The sequence below is a fragment of the Vicugna pacos genome, chromosome 16, assembly GCF_048564905.1.
Source record: "Vicugna pacos chromosome 16, VicPac4, whole genome shotgun sequence".
In the NCBI taxonomy this organism is placed as follows: Eukaryota; Metazoa; Chordata; class Mammalia; order Artiodactyla; family Camelidae; genus Vicugna; species Vicugna pacos.
The window spans coordinates 57,738,373-57,757,849 of NC_133002.1; the positions used below are offsets into that span (position 1 = coordinate 57,738,373).

Here is a 19,477-nt window from a genome sequence, read left to right on the forward strand (position 1 = left end):
GAAAACAGAGCTACAGCCTGACCCCCTCCCCTCTGAGCACGAAGAGGCAGGGCATAGAGAGGGGGTTTTATTGTGTAAAGAGGCCGATTGTACAGAGCAATGATTGTACTGACACGGGCGGGGTGAAGGAGATCTGGAGGCCGGAATCAGGAGGACAGAGGGGTGGCATCCTGGTCCCCCTGCCCCCTAGTCATCAGGCAGTGGGTGGAGCAGGGAGAACTGAACAGCCTCCCCTACCCCCATTCCCTCACACCCATTACTATGTAAGAGCAAGCCAGGCTATACCTGGTGACCCGAAAGAATATAGCAGGAGACCCTCAGCATGCCACTCCACACCCCTAAAATGAAGGGGTCCCCTAGTCCGACTTTTGTAGTCCGTCAGCCCCCAGCCTCCTCCAGGAGCAGCCTAGCCACCTTCCTTCCTCCCACGGCCCTGGATGCAAGCTGGGCCTGGACCAGGTGGTTTCAGGTTAGGAGGCACAGAAAGGCTCCCTTCATCCTGCCCAAGTGCCTCAAGGGACAGCCCAAGTCTTCCTCTTGGGCCACCCATTAGGGCACAGTGACCTGGTGGCCTCCAGGGGTGCGCAGCTCAGGAGCCGAGCGGGCACTGAGGGTCAGCACAGAAACGGCTCTTGAAGGGGAGCCAGAGTGAGGTGGGGGCTCTGGCCAGGGCCTGCAGCCCCAGAGACAGAAGTTTCCTCCGAGTCCAGCATGGAGGTGAGGGGCAGGGCTGGTCCTCACCACCCCAGCCACGAGGGGCCTCTGGGGCCTGCCACCCAGGACTCGACCACTCACACCCCCAGCCCTGATCATAGTCATTTAAAGCTGAGAACAGGGAGTCGGGGAAAACATAGGGGGAACACTGGGGGACCAGGGTCCCCGCCCTCCCCAGTCCCTGCCCCTTGTAGGTTTCCATCTTCACACCCGCTGGATCTCGAATAGCTTCACATCCGTGTCGTACCAGACAGGTGGGTCCACATTCCTGCAGAGGGAGGGGCCTGTCACTCAGGTGCTGGGAGGCTTGCAGGGGAGACTGGGGAGGCGCCAGGCTGTGGTCCTTCCACTCTGATGTCCCACCCTGGGCAGTGGGCACCCACCCTCAACCAGACAAGACCGCCCTGTTTGACTGTCTTGACATTAACCCCGCTAGCAGAGTAGGGCACAGCCCGGCTGGACAGACCCTTGGGGGACACCAGCCCCACCCAGGCTGGAAACTGCCCCACCCTGAGGGGCCCACCTCAGATAGATGACGCCCCACATGTAGGTGCGGAACCACATGGCCGTTCCCGAGTTGGCCTGGTACTTGCGGATGAGGATGGGGTGGGGCACGGGCAACAGCCCCACCAGGGTGCCGTGCTGCAGGAACCGCAGGATCTCGGACTCATCCGTCAGGCCCCTGCCAGGGAGAAGGGGGTCCTGAAGGTCAAGGGGAGCATGGGGCTCACCCTGGACCTCCAAGGCCCATGCTCCTGGCTATATGCCCCCCATCCTGGGCCCACCTGCCCACCCCACCCCATCCTCACTTGTCAATGCAGATCTTCTCCACCTGGGGAACCAGCACCTGGAGCAGCCTCATGATGGTTTGCAGCGGCAGCTTTGACTTCCAGGAGAGGACCTGGGGGAGGGACCAGGGTTCCTGGGTGGGCAAAGCAGCCCCCAGAGGCTATGGCATGGGCCTGATCCCTGACCTGGAACCATGGGCTCCCCAAGAAGCATCCCGGCTCACAGCAGAAAGGGCCTAGCCCCAGGCAGTGCCCATGAACAGTGACTGCTATTTCTGGCAAGAGCTGTGGCCTCTCGCTGAGCACGTACTATGTGCCAGGAAGTGTCCCCTTTGACCCTCACAATGGTGTGATGAGGCAGACATCTATCACCCCCATGCAAATGCAATTAATTACTGGTAACCTCAGGAAACACATAAGGGAGTGGACAAGTGATTTGGGGAAGGACACTGGCAAGGGTGATTTGTTAAGAAAGTAAGTGCTGTGGACAACTGAAGCTTAACCCTGCTGGGGAACAAACTTGGGGACAGTGTAGACAGAGGAAGCAATGAAGCCAAAGACGACGAGGTCACGAGACAGAAGGACTGACCCTGAACCTGGCCCCCAGGCCAGTGCTTGGATTCGAATCCATTTCCATCCAAGTCTTTACTGAGCTGTTCCCAGGGCCCGTAGCCCCTGCCCCACCCCCAGCCCCACCCTCAGCCCCACCCTGGTGCTGTCTGCCCCACCCTCACCCACTCCGATGTCGGGTTCCACTGCCCACTGGCTGATGCGTTGGACAGTCGCCGCTGCTCCCGCCACACCTGGCTGGGCTCCTGGTCCCCGAGAAGGAATGAGAGTGAGGGGCGGAGGGAGTGGGTACAGGATGGGGGTAGGGGGCAGAAGCAGCTCCTCCCACAGTCTCGAACTGGAGGTGAATGAGGGCTCTGCACTGGTCCGCGTTAGGGGGAGGGGGACGCCCTCCCAAAGGAGGGATGGCCCAGCCCAGCACCCTTTGCCCTGGGCCCCAGGCCCTGCCCGTCCCAGCCCAGCTCAGTGACAGGTTTAGGACCAGGGGCTGACAGGGCCGCCGGGTAAAGGCCAGCCCGGCCTCAGATAAGGCTGATGGATGAGGCGTGTGAAGGCCAAGGGCTTGAGCCCGTGACTAATAAACAAGGGAGGGGTCTGTGACAGCACCCCCCGCCAAGAGAGTCAGCAGTGCCAACGCTGATGCCCTGGGCGCTGCGTGCCTGCCCCTCCGCTGCAGGTGACCCCAGAGTGCCCTGGCCTGTCCCACACCTCGGAGGCCAGGGAGAAAGGAACGCCCAGCCTCGCCCACTCCAGGAGTCCCTGTCGCCCACCTCCGCGGCTGGGCTGCCCTCTGCTGAGTTCTGCTGGGGCGCAGACTCCAGGGACCGCAAGGTGCCATCCTCTGATACCTGGGACTTCTCCGTCAGCTTGTCAATGCCTGGGGGTGGGCAGGTGGGGCTGAGGACACCTGCCCCAGCGCCCCGCCTAGAAAGCCTCAGCCCTGGGCCTGGCCCCTCCAGTCTCCAGCTTCTACTCGCTTTAGAGATGCTGTGCCTGACTCCCCACACCCAGCTACCCATCCTGGGCCCCCCAATACCTTCGCCCCACACTTGTTGCTGGTATCCACACCCCCCACCACCACCCGCCGGCACCAGACCTGGGGTGGCCACCAGGCTGGTCTTGAGGGTGCCTGGCTCGGCGGGGGCAGCCGGGCGGGAGCCCTCCATGGAGGCGCCCTCCTGGGAGCCAGTGCGGGACAAGGGCTCAGGCGCCCGTCGGCGCCGCTGCAGCGCCTTGTGGATTGCCGGCAGGTCGGTGGGCAGGTTGGCCAGCTGGTGGAAGACGCTGCGCTTTCGGATGATGGCGTAGACCAGGTTGGAGTTGCCTGCGGGGAGGGAGTGTGCCTTGTTTCAGGGAGGCCCCTCACAGCTGCCCTCCACCTGGGCGGGCTTCCTGGGAGGGGGAGCCTGGAGGACAGGAGGAGGTGACAGCACACGGCACAGAAGAGAAGGAGCCCAGGGGCAGAGCTGGCACCGGAAGGTATGTGCGGGCTGAGGCTACACCAAGATGCTACCTTTTGGGAAAAAAGCTAGGCTGAGCTCGGCCCCTCCCTGGTACCTTCTGGACTTCCTTCTCACAACCCAGCGCTAAAGGGTAACACCTGGCAAAGTGGGGTGGGCCCAGCATGTCAGCGTCCCACCAAGGCAGCCGTGTGACAGGCCCCCGAGCCAGGTCACCGGGAGGAAGGACAACATGCTGTGTGCCTGTGCTCCATGGCCCATGCTGAATGCCCTTGGCTCCGGGGCAGGGGTCGGGGGGTGGGATACAGATGACTTCCCTACCTTCAATGCCCCACCCACCACACTGGTCCCTGCCTCTCACAACCCTGTTCTGTTTCCACTTCAACATCTCACCCCAGGGCCTGTGCATGTATTTGCCACCCTCCACGTTTTTCTACCCCACTCCAACCCTCATGCGTCCCTCCTGGATCAGCGCAAGCACCGCTCATTCTAGAAGTAGTAACAGTAACTGCTGACATTTAAGTCACCAGGCACCGTGCTAAGTGCTTTTGGGGGATAACTGTTTCGAGTCTCCCTCCGTGCCTCCCTCCCCAGCTATAGCTCCATGGGGCAGGGAGCACTCTGCTTTGCTCCCCATTGTATGCTCTGCACCTGGCACAAGGCTAGGTACACAGCAGGTGCTCGATAAATGCACATTGGATAAATGAACCAGTGGGTGGAGGGCTATGTCTTCATTCAATGGGAAGGTGTCCTTGCCCACTGCCCACCCTAGTTCTGCCCCCAAAGGCCAGACCGAGGGCTTGGGCCGGTGCCTCACCATCAAACTGGTACTGGATGATGTTGTTGAAGACCTCCAGAAGGAAGAACACGAGGTGGTGGTTCTGGGCAGCAGAGAAGAGGAACCAGGTGGTGGAGAAGGCCTCCAGCAGGTGTAGCAGCTTGTTGGCGGCCACCATGGACAGGCTCTTGAGGTAGGGGGACACTGCAGAGGAGGGGTTGGCTCACTCCTGGGGCCCCCACCAGCCATCCCTGCATGGGCCTGGGCTGGACGACATGGTCCTGCTCCCAAAACTTCCCTGCCCCCTGCCTGTGAATTCCCCTGGAAAGTCAGGAAGACCAAGCCCCTGAGGCCAAGTTCACACTGGCCATGCCTTCTGCAGAGCCCCAGGGCTCGTCCCTGGCCCCTCCCCTGTGTGGACAGCCATACTGTTTCCAAAGCCATTCACACAGGCCGTCTCCCCAACTCCTCCCCACACCTGAGAAGGAGGTGGACATAGACGAGACCATCCCCGTTTTACAGATGAGGAAACTGAGGCTCAGAGTGGTTCATAAACTTGCCCAAAGTTCCCCAGTTAAAAAATGACTGGGCAAGGATACAAATAAGGATCTTTAGAATACCAAGCTGATATTCTATGTATAATTAGATACAGATTTTTTGCACAGCCTCTGAAGAGGGAGTCAGAGACGAAAGGCTGCACACAGCTTGAAGTCACAGATTGCTCTGTGGGCTTCCTGGTGTAGTATCTTTCTCCCTCCCCAGGATGGGGCAGGCTTGGTGGCCATCTTTTTCATAAATGCATTCTCAGAGCCGGCTGCATTTAGCTGGTGCTGTTAAGATTTGCGGGATGGAGCCAGTGATGGAAGGTGAGGATATTGCCCTAGGACTCACAGTCCAACAATGCAGCTACCAGTCCAAAGGCCCCACACTGTCCCACCCACCCTGGAGTCTAAAGCAGACCACAGAGAAGTCAGCCCCTACCACTCAGGACCATCCTCTCCAAAAGGCAGCCACACTGAAGTCATCCTGCCCCAGCCCAGGGCCCCCACCTTGCTGGGCCCAGCACCCCAACCAGCCTGAGCCCCTTCCCCTCTGAGCCAGCTGTCTGTAGCCTTGCTGATGGGCACGGCTCTCATCCAAACCTGCCAGTCCAGTACCACTGCCATGGGCCACACGTGGCCATTAAGTGCTTGAAACATAGTCCTGACAGATACGTGCTGCATGTGTGAAACACACAGAAGATTCTGAAGACTGGATTCAAAAAGGGAATATAAAATATCTCAATAGTTTTGTGTATTCGTTACATGCTGAGATGATGGTATTTTGGATATAATGGGTTATGTGAAATATACAATAAAATTATTGTCACCTATTTCTTTTCTTCCTTTCTTTCTGTTTTGTAAATGTGGCTACTAGAAAATTGACCACTACACCCATGGCTGCCCCTATATTCCTACTGGACCCGGCAGGTTTGAATCAAGGAGTGGGCAGCAGGTCAGCCTGGGGCCTGGCGCCCCCTGGTGGTGAGCACGGAGAAGGCGGGCTCTGGGCCTCCCTACCATTTACGACGATGGTGAGCAAGCAATCGAAGAGGGGCTGCAGCCGCTGGTGCCCGCTGGTGATGATCTTATGGAATACCTGTTTGGCGAAGCAGAGTGGCAGCCATGGGGTCCCTGCCGCTTCCAGACTCAGCCAAGGGGATGGCACCCCCACGCGCTCAGGTCCCGGCAGGAGGCCCCTCACCACAATGAGCAGGTCGGCATGGGTACCCGTGAAGACGGGGATGTCCATGGGCACACGCACTGAGTAGGGCTTGTTGAGCCGCACCCCGAAGTTCCGCTCCCCACTCAGAAGCAGCAGGATGAAGACGCCAATGTGCATCAGGCCCACCCGAGCTGCAGCACATGTCATGGGAGGGGTCACCACTCCAGGTGGGGAGGGGAGGAAGGGAGCCCAGGGCAGGGACCGATCTAATGGGAGAAGCCCTTCCTGGGAGGTCAGGGCACCAGGCCAGAGCTGCTGGGAGGCAGGACAGACTGGTGGAAACTGCCCCTCTGCCAGGAACCCCCTAGGGATCCTAAGCCCAAGACAGCCTTACACTGATCTGCTCGGGCATCATTGAGGAAGTAGAGGATGGGGACCAGGATGTCCAGCACATCACTGCTCTTCAGCACAAAGAAGAGGAATTTCTGGGGAGGTAGGAAAGACGGGTGGGCAGGGTCAGAGAGAGGGGCAGCTCTGCCCCACCCTCTCCCCCTTCAGGGAGTCTGCCAGATGCTGTCCCCAGCCCTGGGGCAGACTGCTGCCCTCCAGCCTGGGTCCCTGAGGCGGGCCCACCTTGTTGAAGTCACAGAGCTTCCAGAAGAGGACCAGCAACTCCTGGTGGAACTGGATCTTCTTGGTGGAGTTGGGCAGGTAGGTCTGGACCAGGGGGTTGGAGAGCAGCCGGGCTATGCCCTTGAGGATGAACTGGAAGTCCTGGGGTGGGGAGGGCAAGGGCCCGTCCAGTCCACTCCCTCCAGTTCCAGCTTCCTGGGCCAGGCCCCCCCAGCAGATGCCTCCTCACTCCCCAGGCCTGATGCCACCACTAGAGCTGGAGGGCCCAGATTCCAATGTCATCAAAAGCTGTCCTGGGGCAGGCCCTTCAGAGGCTGGGCCCAGGGCAGGTCTAGAGAGCTCCCTACCTCTCCGCCAGACCACAGGCTTCCCTGTCTCTCTAGCAAGGCTGCTCCTAGTGACCGCTTCGCATATACACACACCCTGAACAGGGACCTCGCCCACCTGGACCCCTTGTTAACAGGTACCATCCTCCCACCACCCCCCACCATCAACCTGTCACACAGGAGGAGCCTTCTATTCTTAAGGAGCTGCCATCCACTGAGCACCTACTGTTGTGCTCTCAAGCAGCCCTCACAACAAGGCAAGGGAGCAGTTACTGTCCCCATATTACAGCTGCAGAGGTTAGGGCTCTGGGAGCACAAAAACCTCCCCCAAGGTCACAAGACACATGTACTCAGGTCTGCCTGGCCTTTAAGTCCACTGTCATTCCCCTACCAAACTTGACATCAGAGCCGCCTCCTCCTGGAAGCCTTCCTGGGAACCCTCACCCAGTGTGAGGCCATCAGTTCTTTTCTGTGTCTCAAGACTCTCGCAGTCCTGCCCTTCACTGCTTCACCTGGGGTGGCCCAAGTCCACAAAGACCATGGTTCCTTCATGCAGGGGTCAACACTCTCCCTACCCCCATATCACCTGCATCCCCTCATGCCCTGCCAGGCTATAGCCCTTGGAGAAGGGAGTGGGCATCGAGAACTCACGGGAGCAAGAGCACTGTTCCACTCACCTCCTCGCGATGGATGCGGGACAGGTAGTTCACAAACAGGTTCTCAGGCCCTGGAGGCTGCGGAGGGTAAAGCCTGGGTGAGCAGGTGCCCTTACCCCCTGCCTCTACCTTAGGCCTAGGCAGCAACAGCAGTGCCCCTCTGACCCCAGATACCTCCAGACTCACCACGAAGTCCCCACTGGGTACCCCTTGCCCTGCTCTGCTAGAGGGGGTGTGACCCACCCACTGCCTGGAAGGGCCAGCGCCCTCCCTCTCCCATCCTTACGTCGGCATCATCCATGGCGGTGCCTGTGGTGGTGCCGTCCACGGTGGGGCTGGTGCTGGTGGCGCTGTCATGGTCCAAGGTGACAATGAGCACTTGGGCAGCTTCCTCCACCAGGGGCTCCCGGTAGTCAGAGAAGATCAGGTGGTTGTAGGGGATCCCGTAGCCCACAGGGTCATAGGCACACACGGTGTTGAGGAGGGAGGTGAAGAGGGGCAGAGCGTGTCTGTGGCAGGAGAGGAGGGGCGGGGCTGCAGAGATGCCACCCACCGGGCCGAGCCCTCCATGCATCCCCGGCCACAGCCAAGTGGGAGGGTCAGCCAAGCGGCCCCCTTACTCCACAAGTGTTTCAGTGCCAGGCCCTGGTCTGGGGGCCAGGGAGCCAAACCAGGAGCTCGTCCTTTCCTGAGTAAGTGAGACCCCCTCCTCATCCTCGCCCTGGGCTGGGATCCGCTGGGCTGAGTCCAGAAGGAATTTATTACCAAGAGCAAGATGGCCATTCATGAGGGGCTCTTTATAAGATACCATGTCCACATCCCTTAGATTTTCGCTCTCAGGGTGAAGTTAAAGTCCATTTTAAAATTACTTCTTAAAATATGCTTCATTTTTGAGAGGAGTTTTGGGTTCACAGTAAAACTGAGAGGAAGGTACCGAGATTTCCCACATACCCCCTGCCCCCACACATGCAGAGCGTCCCCAACTATCACATTCTCCCACCAGAGTGGGACCTCTGTTACAACTGATGAACTGACATCAACGTATCATATCCCCCAAAGTCCAGTTTATGTCAGGGTTCAGTCTTGATGCTGTATAATCTATGGGCTTGGACAAATGTATAAATGACATACCCCTGAGGTTTTTAAGGAGCAGGTACCCTCCCTCGGGGCTTCCGAGAATGGTTGGGGGCCCACAGGGAAGGGAGCCTTCCCCTCAGGAAGCAGAGCAGGCATCCCAACACCCAGTCCCCAGGCCCCAGAAGGACTTCACTCAGAGATTTGTAAGATGTCAAGGGTCAAGCTCCTCATCTTACAGATGAAGAAACTGAGACTCAGGGAGGTTAATCAAGTGGCAAAGGTGGCCGTTTGCCTGATAAGGCTGCTGAGAAAGAAAACTCTGGCCCGCTTTTGTCTGTGGCTGGTGGAGGGAAACTTCTGGGTTCTCTCCACTTGGGGAGGAGGGGACAGGGAAGGTTGCATGAGAGGCCAGCAAAACCTGAAGGATGAGGTCTGCCATGTGGCAATCAGAGTCTGAAAGTAAGAGGATGAACCATGACACTTAGGGGTACTAACCCCTCAGCTGCCAGGCACAGCTGGAGCTGCAAATACTCAGTCCCTCATGTGACACCTCCATGTAGTCATATGTCTCCCCCAAGCCCATGAGCACTTCCATGTGGCCGGGCTTCCCCACCCTTCAGGGTATTCATTACGCCCCCTCCCCATCTGCTGTTTAAACTGCACAGCCCAATACAAGCCACATAGAGCTATTGAGAGCTTAAAAATGTGGCTGGTTGGAAGTGGGATGTGCTGTAAGTGTAAACTACACACCAACTTTGAAAACTCAGTGTGAAAAGGAAATATAAGACATTTCAACAACTTTATATATTGATAACATATTATATGCTAGTATTTCAGATACATTAGGTTAAATGAAATACATTATTAAAATTAACTTCACCTGTTTATTTTTTCACGATTTTAGTGCTGCTACTGGAAATATAAAATTGCATATAGGGTTCACATTATATTTCTACTGGACAGCGTGGCTCTAGACCCAAGCACTGGCCACCCAGGGCTCCCCGATGGGACATTGGACAGCTCGGCTTAAGGTGCGGCTGTTGTTACAGATCATCACCACCAGAGGGCAGCATGTCCCCTCAAATAAGACAAGACTCGCGATCGGCCTCAGCCCTGGGCTGCCTGAAACCAGTAGCCAGGAGAATGGAAAGAAAGGCCAGGGGACCCTCACCTGTTCTCCGCGGAACAAAAAAACTGCACCCACGGGTTGGTGTTGCCACTGTCCAGAGCTGGGGGCAGGTACATGGCCTCAGAGAAGCACGTCAGCAGTAGTTTCAGCAGCTCCATCCTTGGGGCGGGGTGGGGGGAGGGGTTCGGTACCTCAGGATCCCAATTCTCCTGTAGGAGGGTGTGCCCACCCTTCCCAGCCCCAGATCAGGTCCATGAAAAGAAATGGCCCCACTTTATCCCTGTGAGGCTGAATTTGGGTCTCCTTGGAAGACCCTATGTATAGTTCCTTCTCCGAGCTGGGGGTGGGGGGCAGGTGGGCCAGTCTAGAGTCCAGCTACATCATGGGTTCAGGGCCAAGCAAGCTCACCGGTTCATGTCATGGATGTAGTTGGGCTGGGGGGAGTGAGCAAAGCCCACACCAGCTTCCCAGATGTATTCACAGCTGTCCAGGGAGTGGATGTCCTCTGCCGAGTCCTGGGGACAGGGTCAGGGACAGATCAGGCTGGGGATGGCCAACCTAAGTGCCCCACTATCCTTAGGGGCAAAGACTCTCCTAAAGACAGACCCTCAAAATGCCCCAGGTGCTAATGCACAAGGGAAGAAATGAATGTTCTCAACCTCTTGAAAACTCATTTTCCTTCATTCTGGTACTGACTCAATCCCATTTGAGACAGAGAGAGAGGGAGGGAGCAGGGTGGAACTGGGGGCACCTGGTGGTGAGTGGGGGTGGGGGACAGAGAACACTCAAGGTGCAGTCCATGGGCCACAGGAAGTGAAAGGGCCAGGCTTCCAGTGTCCAAGCCCCACACCCCCACCCACCAAGACAATGGGCACTTGTGCCCAGCCTCCCGGATGCAGGGGGCAGGGCCCGGCACCAGCTGGCTCCCCTCCAGCTGTGCCAGCCACCACCTCCTCCCTGAGACCAGGCGTGCCAGGCAGTCCAGCCCTCCCAGAGCAGCCCCTGCCCCACGGCACCCTGCCCAAGGGCACTTCAACTGGTCCTTACCCAGGACCAAAGCCCTCCCAGCCAGGGGTTGGGGGTGGGAGGCTCTCACCACAGTGCTCCTCCGGTGGCTCTGGACGGTGAAATCTGGGCAGAAGAGCAGGTCGGCGATGGCCAGGAGCAAGGACTCAGCCAAGGGCCGGGCATTCTCATCATCGTCCTCTCCCTGCTTGGGACAGGGCAGCCCAGGGCCACCTCAGTGGTAGCCAGCCAAGCAGAGGTGGCCCAGGACTTGGGGGTCAGGGAGGAGGACAGGGTCTGGGCCCAGGCAGGCACCCATGGGCAGAGGAATGGAGGAAGAGGTGGGAGAAGGAACAGCAAGCAGACTCCCCATCACCCCAGACCTCCCAAGGCAGAAAGAGGACAGAGCGAGGCTGGAAGCGGTGAGGAAATCTTCCCACCAACGGAGGGGTCAGGCAAGCCCCCTAAACTCTGCTGGGAATCACCTCCTCCCTCCCTCCGGTTGCCTGGACCTAAATTCAGGGAGGGGCTGGAGCAGGCAGGGGAGTGAGGGTGCCCAGCTGCGAAGGCAGAGACCCCTGTGGGAGAGAGATCCAGGGCTCAAGGAGGAAGAGTTGACCCCACCCCCCATCGCCCCTGCCCTTCCCAAGGCCCGGAAGAGGTTTGGAGGAATGTGGCCGGCTCTGAAGGCTTCCTCCCCATCACCACAATTCCACCTCCCACCCAGCCCGGCCAGACCCACAGACCCCTCCTCGCCCTGCCCCGGGCACTGTGGACCAGAAGAAGCCCCTCCAGTCAGGGTCCTCAAAGATGTAGGGCAGCACGCGGGTCAGAAGCCGGCTGCAGTTCAGGACAATTTGCCTCTCCTTCTCCGAGTGGCAGCCGCTCTCTGCTCCCTGCACCAGCTTCTCCACAGCCTGTGAGATGGGCAGAGAGGCAAGTTGACAGGGTGGGGAGTGGGGCCCCGGCACTCTGGGGTCAGACTGGGCACCCCAGGCTTCAGGGGGGAGAGGCAGTGGGGTCACAGGTGGAGGCCCCACCCTGCAGGTCCACCTCACTAGGTGGTCAGCCAGCACCAGCAGATGAGATACAGACCAGGGAGGAGCCCGGAGCATTCTGGGAGCAAGAGCTCAGCATGCCACTCAGTGGCTGAGACCTTGCTAAGTGACCACCCATCTGGGCCTCAGTTTTCTCATCTGTAAAATGGCAACACTGACAGTAGCAACTGCACAAGATGAGCTAAATGAGCTGACCTGTGGACAGTGCCTGGCCTGCAGGTGGCCCTCACAGGTGGCACTGCCACCATCACCTCCACCCCAAGCCCAGCCAGGAGGAGAAGTGGCTGAAGCCTTGGGACCACCCAGACCTGGGTGAGGGATGTCCTAGGTGGCTGCTCTCTTGGACCACAGGGCTGGGCCAGCTTCAGCCTCCCTTGGAGGGTGGGAAATGGCTCAGGTGGAAGTGGCAGTGAGGACCCAGACACCTCTCACCTTGTAGCACAGAGTGGCCAGGTTGGAGGGCGACTCCTCTCGCACTGCCCGGATCTCCGCTGCTGGCACCAGTGCAAAGACATCCTGCACCGAGGTGGCCGTGTCCGCCCAGAACTGGTCCCAAAAGGCGTCATCAGTGGCTTCCACAGGCTGTGGGAGGACCCAGCGACCAGAGTTGCACAATCCCTTGCCAGCAGGCCCACCATTTGCCCAACATGTGGCCAAGGGAGCCCTCAAGAGGGAAGCCACAGCCCCTACTCCATCCCTGCTGGTGCCCAGGGGCCTTCCCACGTGCGGGGCATCCTTCAGCCACCAGGAGCCCTGGCCAGCATAGGCAGGGTGGGGACACTTGGCACATATGGTCAGGGGTCAGATGGGCACTGAGCTCAGTAGCCAAAGCCCAGCCCAGTCCCTGAGGGACTGGGTGATCCCAGATAACTCACCATTCCCCTCTGGCAGGGCCTCCCCACCTGGGGGCCTCCCTAGGCCACACTGCTAAGTCAAGAGCCCAGAGACCAGAGCCAGGCTGCGCCCCTCCCCTAGGAAGAACACAAGGGGACATGTGCTCATTTCCATCCAGCCAGGCTGCCCGCCTCAGCTCCAGCCTCCACCCTCTCCCGGCACGCCCAACAGATAGATGCCAGGTCTAGAGTCAGCAGCTCCACAGCTCTCTGACCACACCTACTCCTTTAAGTGCCCGCCACCTGCCCACCACAGGTGCCACAGTTCAGGCCAATCTTGCCAGGGCCCCACCTCCAAATTTTCCATCTCAATTCCGCCTCCACACTGCCCCCAACCCACATTCAAAGCACAGCACCAAAGGCCTTGCTCCCTCAACAAAGACCTTCAGGGCTCCCCACTGCCTGCACAGTCCTGACCTCAGCCAGACAGTCAGCCAAGATCTTACCTAAACACACCTACAGGCAGGCACACGTGAGTGCACACACAGACACATGTACCCACGCGGACACACACCTGTCTTTACTTTCCCTACAACACAACCCTGCGGCGTTTTCTCTTACCCTTTGCTCAGACTGTCCCCTCTTCCCTTCTAACACATTTCAAAGCCCCACCAGTCCTATTGAGGCAATATGCCTTCAACACACTTAGGCCTTATAAGTCATGTAGGCAACTGATTTGAATCACAAGCTCCACTTCTGGAAACCTCCCAAAGGACACGATCAGAGGAGTGCGCACGTGAGGAAGTTTACTAAAGTGTTACTGTTGGTAACGGTGAAAAAGTTGGAAACAACCTAAATAACCCACAATCAGGGGATGCTTCATAGTTAAGGCACATTCAACATAGAATAGTAAATAACAAAAAAAATTAGGTTGCATGATACTAAGGCTGAGTATGGTTCTCTGACACTTTTGTTGGAATTTCAGTTGTGTGTGTACGCATTTGTACCAAAAAGTGATCAAAAATGTATTTCTTTGCTGTGTGTCAATTAAAACAAAAACTTTGAGAAACAAACAAAAAAAAAAGTTAAGGCGCATTCAAACAATGGAATGTCACGCAGCCGTTGGCATCACATCTTCAAAGACTATTAATGAATGGGAAATGCTCGCGGTACAATGTTACGCCAAAAAAGACAGGCTATAAAACTAACTATACAACCATCACAATTTTGGGCTAAGCATGCGCTCTACAACTGAGCTATACCCTCCCCTCTGAAGCCACTTCCTATAAGAAGTCTCCCAGAGCTCCGGACTGATGGGCCCGCCCCCACCTTGGAAGCCTGCTCCCTACCCCTCAGTCCCTTATTATAGTCCCTGACTCCACGGGTCTGGGAGCACCTGCCTGGAGGCCCCATCACCACCAGCCCCTTTTCCCTGACCGTGCGCTGAAGGCATATGGCAGATGCTCAGCCAATATTTGTTCAACTGAAGGCTGTAATTAGTCCTAGAGATCCCTTCAGCCAAGTCACTGAGCAGAGCTGAGTGCCAGTGGGTTTATCCTACTCCGGGCTGGGCACAAGCCCCACCAAGGTCCAGGTGTCCCCACCCCGCAAACCATGCTTTCCTCCAAGGTACAGGGCAGCATGTGGCCATGGCCTTCAGGGCAGGCCTGGCACCAGGACCTGCTCAGTCCCTGAACTGGTAGAGCAAGTTAGCTTGGGGAGAGGAACAAAGGCCAAAGGAGGGGCCCTGGGGCTGGGGTTTGCTGGCCCTCCTGGTGCTCTACCAGGACAGCCCACTGACATTCACTCGGGTCCGAGGGAAGCACCCCACAGTGGCCAAGGTGGCCAGGGTAGGAGTGGGAAGGACATCCCAGACAACATGCAGAGCCCCTCACCATCTGGGAATGTCTTTGGGGAGCCACTTTCCCCACCTCCCAGGTAACCACTATCCCCTTAAAGGGGCAGAAACTCAGCTGAACACCAAGTGGACTTGACCTCTGATCTAGTTCATCAGACAAGTGTCACCAGAGGACTGAATTCAAAATAAGGAGAGAAACTTAGAAGGGAACTTGGGAGGCCCCAGGGTAGCCCAGCCCCAAAGCAGAGCAAAGTCCCAGCTACGGAAACAGGCCCTGAACTTCAGGGGTGGTGACTTTCACCTCCCCCAGCCCCAACTTGGGCTTCCTCTTATGGTTCATCCTGTGTGGCTCAGAAACTTCAATTTGCAACCATCACCTGACTATGCCAGGCGAGCCTGATGCTACAGGTATTGGCCAGGGTCACTGGAGCTTCTGAGGGAGGGACGTGGCTTAGCTCTGGCCTCAGTTACCTGAGCTGGGCTCCACCCAACGCAAAGAGGCTTCTAAAATCCAAACCCCTTTCTCTGAAAAGAGTATATTTGCTAGAAACAGGCAGGCCCATGCTGCCAGGGGCACAGGGACTGAGCTACCTTTATGGGAAACCAGATATTCTTATCCTTGCTTTGCCAGGACCTGCTCAGGCCAGACCTCCTCACCACCCTGGGGGACCAGCTACAGCTTTTGAAACTCTCTAGGGGGAGAAGGGAAGGACCAGCAGTGCTCTGGCCTGCTAAGGGTGACCCATGCCAGAGGACTGTGTCACCACAGCATTCACAAGCACATATACGTGCACGCATGTAAACATGGAGCCACCAGGTCTCATCTGCCCTACAGCAGAGAATCTCCAAACAGGCAGGATCTAGGAGAGGGTCCCAGGTCCAGGAATCTACCTCCCTCCAGGGCCCCACCTACACCGGGAAAGGCTCAGGAAACACAGCCAAAGCTGCCGGCCCTCAGGACCAGGGTCAGGCCTGGCCCAAGGCAGGAAGAAAACAGGATGCAGCACAGGAAGGCCAGGAAGGCCAAGCAGAGGCAGCTCGGGCCTGGACCACGGGAAAAGGTGCTGGGTCGGTTTGTCTGTGGCCCAGAGCAAAAATCTGCTTTCACAGCACAGCCTCTGAGGGCCTGGAACGGGAGGACACCCTGTGGACAACTGGCCTGAACCTCCTTGAGGACACCGAGTGGCAAAGACTGGAACAACCATCTGAGATCTGGTCCTCAGTCCTGAGCTGCCCGAGCCAGGTCACTATGCAGGGCCAGTGGCTTCTGCCCCTGAGGTCTCTCCCTCTGGCAGCCCAGGCCCCCTCCCAACTGCAGGGCACTGGTGCTCTTCAAAGGGAGACCCAGGCTGTCCCAAGCCAATTCAGTCCTCAGCTGGGAAATGGGACAGCACCATCACAGGCAGCTCTGTCCCAGGGCCACAGCCAGGGAAAGATGGATTTTGGGGAGGGGGCCAGAGCACGTAGGAATCTAGTACACCTTCCCAGATCCTTTGGGACCTGGCTGAGCTAGTCCTGCTGGCCCAGCAGAGGACCCTGGCTACTGAGCCTACAGCCCAAAGCTCTTTCCTCCAACAAGGTGTTTCCCTCCTCATGTAGGTAAACATGGGAGCCTCCCTCCCTTCCTCGCCCAGTGGCCCCACGTTGAGAGGCTGGCCCACCTGCCGCCCTCAGAGCTAGTAGCCTCATGCCAAGAGAGCCAAGTGCTGAAAAAAACTGGGAGCCATGGGGGAAGTGGAAAGAAGCAAGGCCTGGTTTCTATCAAATGCCTCTCAGCTGGGGCTGGACCCTCCAGAGGCCCTGGGCATTTGCTGGGCGTCTGACCTTTCTCGTGGGAATGAGAGAGTGTGGGACCAGAGGGGAGAGACCCCCTCAATCCCCATAATTGCCAAGAGCTAGAGAGAGCCCTGGGGGTTGGGGAGGAGGCAAGTCCCAGATGGCAGCAGGTCCTGACTCTTTTGAGAGTAGGGTATCTGGGGAGGCTCAAGGAGTGAGGAGAGAGCGGTGGGCAGGGAAGTAGCTTTGCTGGGGCCAGGTCCTGTGTGTTGGGGGCAAGGAGGTGGCCTCTGTGCCACTTGTGGACTCAAGGGAGTGTGCAAGCATGGACTAGGCTGAAAGATACCCCCAGGCCCCATGGCACCCAGTCCAATGGCAACCTGGACCATTCTCAGCCCCTACCTGGAGAACAGAAGGTACCCACACATACAACCATCCCACTGCTGGGCCTCAGAGGAGGAACCCCCTGAATCAGTGGTCCCCCGCTGGGAACCTGGACTCCATGGGCCTGGGAACAGGTCCCCTTACCAGGGTGCAGTGCTGCCCACCACTCTGCGTGTTCCCATCAAGACCTGGGCCTTCCCTGGCCATAGGCATCGACCTGGGCCCAGCGAGGCCGCTGCCGCTGCGCACCAGCTGTTTCCCCGACCCGGGAGGGCGCCGGCGGCTTTGTTTGCGTTGAGTCAGCCTGGTCTGTGCGTCCGGGACCCGCGGGCACCGAGGGGCAGGGAGGAGAGCAGGGAGGTGTTTGGGAGGGTGGGGGCGGGGAAAGGCTGGAGATGCGAGGCCGGAGGGGCGTAGGAGGGGGGCAGAGAGCGGAGCGGACAGCGGTGACGCCGGCTTGGAGAGTAGGCACACGTCAGCCTAAGGTGGCAGCAGTAGCTGTGGGGAACGGGATGTTCCCAGGAGAGGAGGCAGCGGGTGGGGGGTTAGGGATAAGGGATGGAGCCCTGGGGTAAAGCCCAGGGAGTCTCGCTCCGGCCCTGGCCTCAGCGTCACCCGTCTGGCCAGCTGGTCCCCCCCACCTTCTCCCAGTGGGCCAAGTTCTCGCAGCTCCCCCAGCCCTGCCCAGCCCCCAGCCCGGCAGGTGCGTGAGGAGGCCGGAGCCCCGGGCGCACCTGTGTCTTGGTGGTGAGCTGGATCACCGCCTTTCGGAAATTCAGCTTGGAGTCGGCCGACCCCATATCGTTGGAGTCCGCTCCGGCCTGGCCCTGGCCCTGACTCCTGCCCAGGCCCCGGTTCGGTATCTGGCTCCAGCTCCGCGGCCCCCGCTGCTCTCTCTCCCAGGAGCTGAGCTGCGCACCCCGCCCGCCTGCCCAGCGTCGACCCCGCCCCCTCTTGGCTCCGCCTCGTCAGGCTCCGCCTCCTGCACCTGCCGCCCCGCCCCGCCCACTCCGGGCGCCGGGAGTCTGCCCCTGGGATCCGTTGCCGCCGCACTCCTCTCGTCCTCAGCGGGACCGGGTGCCTCCCCGCCCTTTTTTCTGCGTTGGAGCGTTATCCCCGCTCGACCTCTTCTATTTCCTCCGAGCACCCAGGGACCAAAACCCTTCAGCCTCCCGTTTCCCGTCCCACCCTCACTCCTAGCCTCACCAGAGGTCCCCACGCCATCACTGGGCCCACACGTTCTCAGCCAACCCTCTCCAGTTTCTTCCTTGTCAATTCCTATACTCCCATTCCCTTCTTCCCCCCTGACCATCCGCGCTCTTGGTTCCCCTTTTTCTGGCCTGGCAAACCCACATGTCCAGAGAGCCCCGCTGTTATTAGTTACAAGCCCCAGGCTCAGCCTTCCGTTCCGTGGAAGAGAGGAGCTGACTCAGTGTCCCTGCCCCAGGAAAGCAGCTCCGGGCCTGATAAGGGTGAGAGGTCCCTCTGGGTCCAGGACTCCTTTCTGACCACCTGCCTTTCCTGAGAATCTTAGGTTCATCCATTTCAACAAAAAAGTTGAGGGACTGGTATTTACCAACGCTGTGCCAGGGGTGGGGGCAGAGGGGGCTTAAGTTACAGGGCCTGCCCTTTAAGAGCAATTAACTAGGGAGAGAAACAAGGAACAGATTAGCCATGGTTCATCCAGCGAGGCTTTGATAGAGGCAAATTAATAATAATATTAGTAATAATAATGACAACAATTTCTCATACACAACAAAAACCTACCTCTGAGTTGAGTATTATCCCCATTTTACACTAGGGGAAACTGAGGCTCAAAGCAGTTAAGTTGCCCACAGTCACACAACTAGTAAGGAACAAAGCCAGAAAAGCAAATTCAACTCTGGCCCCAAAAGAGGCTGCATTTTTTCAACATCATCTAGCATGCTCTATCTGGAAACTTCTGGGAATCCTAGATGCTTCAAAAGGAGGTGGCATTTAGCTTAAATTGGAATTTCACAGGTAAAAATGAGGGGTACACCATCTAGGCACAAAGGCAGAGTAGGACAGGTGTAGAGGTAGGGAAGAGGGGGACAGGAATGTCACCATGTCACTGAATGAGCAGACTGGACAGAACAGCTCTGTCCTTGCTCCAGAGGTGGGTTTTCCCTGCCCAAGGAAAATCTTGGACAAGCTCCACAGCTTTTCTCATCGCTTCAAGATAACAAATGAATAGTACCTTTATTTGGCATTGAAAAAAAGTCCAGTTCACTCTACAAACCACCCAGCCCCAGTCCAGGCCAGAGTGACATTAAAAACTATGAATCTTAGTCATTAGGGAGACGCAAGTTGTAAGCACGATATATAACTATTGCCACATGTATTAGAATGGATTAAAAACAAAACAAAACTTGATGATACCAAATTCCGGTGAGGATGGGGAACATTTATACTTTCTTATAAAGTTAAATATACAATTACTATACAACTCAATAATTCCGCTTTTTGGTATTTACCCAGGGGAAATTAAGACATATATCCACACAAAAAGCCTACGTAGTGCTTATAGCAATTTCATTCATAATCACTAGAACCTGGAAACAACCTAAATGCCCATCATCTCATGACTTAACAGATTGTGGTTCATCGATACAACGGGACTAGCACCCAGCAACGAAAAGGAACAAAGTACTGATACGGGCAGCAATAACGTGGATGCATCTCAAAAGCACTGTGTCAGATACAGAAG

General features: G+C 57.5%; 1 protein-coding gene across 3 annotated transcripts; it reads right to left on the reverse strand.

Moving 5' to 3' along the window:
• Window positions 1-12: 12 nt before the first annotated feature.
• HID1 (HID1 domain containing) lies at window positions 13-17,684 on the reverse strand. Of its 3 annotated transcripts, none has more exons than XM_006199369.4 (19): window positions 17,484-17,684; window positions 12,331-12,480; window positions 11,587-11,757; window positions 10,932-11,045; window positions 10,244-10,350; window positions 9,878-9,994; window positions 7,916-8,138; window positions 7,651-7,707; window positions 6,648-6,788; window positions 6,409-6,499; window positions 6,054-6,205; window positions 5,870-5,948; window positions 4,350-4,514; window positions 3,169-3,396; window positions 2,843-2,949; window positions 2,237-2,317; window positions 1,524-1,615; window positions 1,238-1,396; window positions 13-982 (listed from the first exon to the last, which is right to left on the reverse strand). In XM_006199369.4, the coding sequence occupies exons 1-19, from the start codon at window positions 17,547-17,549 to the stop codon at window positions 919-921; spliced, it is 2,364 nt and encodes a 787-aa protein (XP_006199431.1). In that variant the 5' UTR covers window positions 17,550-17,684; the 3' UTR covers window positions 13-918. The 3 variants fall into 3 exon arrangements, with proteins under 3 accessions (XP_006199431.1, XP_006199430.1, XP_072795643.1); XM_006199368.4 differs by having other exon boundaries at window positions 10,932-11,048; XM_072939542.1 differs by lacking the exon at window positions 17,484-17,684 and adding an exon at window positions 12,774-12,903 and having other exon boundaries at window positions 10,932-11,048.
• Between the last annotated feature and the right edge of the window lie 1,793 nt (window positions 17,685-19,477).